Source organism: Electrona antarctica (genome assembly GCF_951216825.1).
Source record: "Electrona antarctica genome assembly, chromosome: 21".
NCBI lineage: Eukaryota > Metazoa > Chordata > Actinopteri > Myctophiformes > Myctophidae > Electrona > Electrona antarctica.
Genome location: NC_136802.1, coordinates 18,431,116 through 18,435,531, shown reverse-complemented (window position 1 = coordinate 18,435,531; position 4,416 = coordinate 18,431,116). Strand labels below are relative to the sequence as shown.

At 42.4% G+C, this 4,416-nt stretch overlaps 1 protein-coding gene across 1 annotated transcript in view; it reads left to right on the top strand.

Annotated features, from left to right (window-relative positions):
- acap1 (ArfGAP with coiled-coil, ankyrin repeat and PH domains 1) overlaps positions 1-3,603 on the top strand; it is a 28,795-nt gene extending 25,192 nt beyond the window's left edge. Inside the window, exon 23 of the mRNA XM_079491715.1 lies at positions 2,850-3,603. Within this exon, the coding sequence (XP_079347841.1) occupies positions 2,850-2,950 (101 nt within the window). The 3' untranslated portion in view covers positions 2,951-3,603. The remainder of the gene's footprint in view (positions 1-2,849) is intronic.
- Positions 3,604-4,416: the final 813 nt, after the last annotated feature.

Below are 4,416 nucleotides of genomic sequence, written 5' to 3'. Positions count from 1 at the left end.
GCCTTTCTTCAGCCACATCAGCCAGTGAAAATAAACTCATAATTACGAGTCCAGAAGAGGCGCTTGTATTTCCGTTCCGAACAAACAGAGAAAGGGAATTTGCACTCAGAAATATGATGCTTTGTAAAGAAGGGCTTGAAACGGATTTCCCAGAGATTCCGTACAATGGGTGGCGGAGTCTAATAACAAAGACAGTACAATGTCTTTCTTGGGACAAAAGGGTGTAAAAGGGACTCTCCACGTTGCACTTTGCAGAAGAACAAATGTCTGGCACTTTATGAACAGATTCTGCATACATACTACAACATCACTTTATGAACACACTACAACCTCAAAAGGGAATGTTGAGTCGTGATGTTCAACATATTATAAAAAGCCTACAATAGGCCTGTTGTTTTCTAATATATACGCAGTAAAATCCTATGTGTTGATTCGACTTTGCTGTGATCTTTATAATGTACTGTATGTACAGTACAGAACAGTAAAAGTGTGCAGGCCACTATTGGGAATATAGATATTTTTCCATTCATTTTTGTGTTATATAGAACTTAAGTACATGGAATATAAAGATTCAATGTATGACAGATGTAAGGTAACTTGAATGCAGGGTTTTGGTTCTCAAGGATGCAATTATTTAGTATTTTCCCGCTATTCTGTGAATAGTGACGAGTTTCACCCGTTTAATGGCCACAGGCGGGGGTTTTTTCTCCATTAGAACAGTGGTTCTCAACCCGGTCACACATGATTTTTGGGGGGGTCCTCAGATGACAGTAAAGTGACAGTTGAAGGACCTCTTTAATACAAAAAGAAAGAAAGAAGTAATCAACAACAGGTTGTTCAAACATTGGCCAAATTGAAGAAAGAGGCAAAAATTGTAAGGCAATATTTATCTGGAGTCAAACTAAATATAATGCCTCAACTCCTATCCACAGGGCGACGCCACGTCTTACGCCACTGCCGGAGAATGCACTCGCTCGCTCTCCCTATCCAAGTCCTCGTCAGGGTGGGGAGTCGCTCTCTCTCCCAATCCAAGTCCTTGTCAGGGTGGGGAGTCGCTCTCTCTCCCAATCCAAGTCCTTGTCAGGGTGGGGAGTCGCTCTCTCTCCCAATCCAAGTCCTTGTCAGGGTGGGGAGTCGCTCTCTCTCCCAATCCAAGTCCTTGTCAGGGTGGGGAGTCGCTCTCTCTCCCTATCCAAGTCCTTGTCAGGGTGGGGAGTCGCTCTCTCTCCCTATCCAAGTCCTCGTCAGGGTGGGGAGTCGCTCTCTCTCCCAATCCAAGTCCTCGTCAGGGTGGGGAGTCGCTCTCTCTCCCTATCCAAGTCCTTGTCAGGGTGGGGAGTCGCTCTCTCTCCCTATCCAAGTCCTTGTCAGGGTGGGGAGTCGCTCTCTCTCCCTATCCAAGTCCTCGTCAGGGTGGGGAGTCGCTCTCTCTCCCTATCCAGGTCCTTGTCCGGGGGGGGTCCCCAGTTCAAATATGATTATTTTGGGGGGTCGCGCCCTGAAAAGGTTGAGAACCACTGGAGCTCACGCTGAATCTAACAAATTCTAATGCCTAATTTATACAAAAATACCAAAATAGCCAATCTACAGTACGAGCTCGGTTGTGAGCTTAATTGTACATCGGGTATATTTTCAGCATGTGACACCGTTGTGTGACAAAGTGTAAATCAGGCTTCAAAGAGCTTACTGCTGTTCTTGAACCCGAGGTTGATGTTGTGTGTTCTTCACAACGTTGTTATTGTTACCGGGGCAATGTTCTCATGCTGCAAAGCATCCATTCCTCCACGAGAACTCCCAGGGGCTAAGGCCCCTCCTCTGCTTCCTATGAGGTAAACTGAAATTGGAGTTGTTCTTTGTCAACACTAGTCAACTGAAATAAAAAACACTCATGAAGGAATGGACAAATGATGCTTTTTTTGTCACAGTACACACTGCTGGTCAGTATTTGATGTGCTGTGCTTTGTGTGTGTGTGTGTGTGTGTGTGTGTGTGTGTGTGTGTGTGTGTGTGTGTGTGTGCGTGCTCATGCACCACGTGCCTATGCCCTCTGCCCACTGAGTCGCTCCAACTGGTCTCATCTGCTTGCAAAGTGTGCCCCCCACTGCATCTTATGAGGTACTGTGTGGGTGTGCGTGTGTGTGTGCTTGCATGCATGTGTTCATTCATGTTTGTCATGCTTTGTTTGCCTTAGGGCTAGAAAGTTTTAAATAGTTCATAAAATAGTTTGCATTAACTCAATCACAGGCTTTGAATCGATGAATGATGTGTATGGCTGTGTGTATGTTGCGAGTATGCTGTGCTACGCCTGAGGTTACATAAGGAAAGAAAAACAGTATAAAAGGATCATTATCTTTTCTTATCTTATACCATACGGTGCGGAACAGACCATATTATTCATGTGTGAAACATGTGTGTCTGGCATGTATCGGGGGCATCCCCTCATGACATCAGTATCATTAGCTTTAACCCATTTAGACCTGAGGACGCATCTGTGTCACCATAGCTTTCAACCACTTTAACCATTATTTTAAACTTTATCTGTTAGAAAAATCATGAAAACGCATGCAAATCAGTTTGAATATATATATTCTTTCACAGTGAACGTTTAAAGTCAAATATTTTCATCCGGGGGGGGTCCTTGATGGGGGTCAGGCGGCCAATTACATAACATTTTTGGGGTCCTTGACATGAAGTACAGGTAGTTTGAGAACCACTGACCATAGAAACAGGTTTTTCATGATGTTTATTTTGTAGAATCTGGTCTCTCAGGTCTCGATGGGTTTATATGGCCGACGTTGCTTTGAACTATAACGTTAACTTCCAGGTCTTTTCCTCTCGTGTCTCTTACAGGTGATGACACATATCAGGACATCTTCAGGGACTTTTCCCACATGGCCTCAAACAACCCAGAGATGCTCAACAGACGCCAAAGCGAAGCCCCCAAGAGCTAACCTATACTGCCATGAGCCCCCCGTACACACAGGTGTACCACACTCATACTTCCCGCATACGTCCTAATACACATCTGGTTACAAGCACTCACATACACATTAAAAACATGGTGGTACATGCCTTTGGGATTTCCGTCTAGCCATAAAGACAGACACGTGCACACACGCGCACACTCACACACGCGTACACGCACACACTCACTCACACTCTTGGACATCAGCCACATGTTAGCTCATAGCTCAGCTGGCGTTGACTTCATTGGGGCGGAACAATCCAACAGTAAATTCTTTGTGTTTACTCGTAAGACGAGAACAATTTGCCCAAGTGGGAACATTGGAATAGTTAAAGGAGAGAGAGAGCAGCATGTGGTGTCTTTATGTGTAGCTAGTGGTTAACACCAGAAATCTGTCCATAATTCCTACCTTATGTTTCTTTTTTTTCCTTCTTTTTATAAGGGAAATGCTTTTTGTTCTGTTTGGCGCTTGGAGTAGATTTTTTTGGGAAATACCTTTTCTCTAAAGTATTACAATATTGTTTTAATTATGGATTATTTTATTTTATATTATATTGTTTCCTACTTTGTTTTGTCTCAGATACCAGATGCTGTAGACTTAGATCTAATGAACAAATAAAATTCAGTTGTACACTTCCTTTTGTTTTTGTGTAGAGTGGTACAGTTATTAACATACATGTATAAGTGATACTTAACTAAATGTATGCAGTATACAATGAACTTTGAAGTAAATATTAGTGTCAACCCAAAGCTGTGATGTCAATGTTTTACAATTTCCAGTAGGGGGCACTATTTTGTTATTCTGATCACATAAAGGTCTTCCATCAGATCAGCTGCTAACTGCTAGCACTTTGAAGTAACATTAGTGACATTTAGAAATATCAATGGAAAACACATTTTCTATGATTGGTATTTTAGTTAGACATCAAATTATTACAAAAACTCACCCGGTGTTCTCCACTTCGTGAATGTCTTTTCAACTCAGTAACTTCTATACTGTAGATGTGCGTGCGACACTGCGACTACATCAGTAGGCTACATGCCATCCTGTAGTGCATGTATTGTAAGCACACTAAGGCCTGTAGTGATGTGCTATGTGTATGTCATGTGCATGTGATATATGAGTGAGTGCCACATAGCCTGGTCAAGGTTTCCCCCTGGTGGACGTGTCATTTTGGTGCATGGAACTAGGAGCTACTAATACTATTCTCTGTCTATTGATTGATTGATTGAAGAATTTATTAACAGTTTGCAGAATTACAGTACATTTCAAGCACAAACTCAATACAAAGGCTGTTAACTGTGAGTGGACGACCCAATTAAGCATTACACTTGTTTCCAACAGGGTCCACCATGTTCAAATCATCAAAACATTTAGAGACGTACAAATAGACACTTCTATAGACAGAACAGGAATTCATCAAAAAAGAATTCATCAAAAAGGAGGTAAAA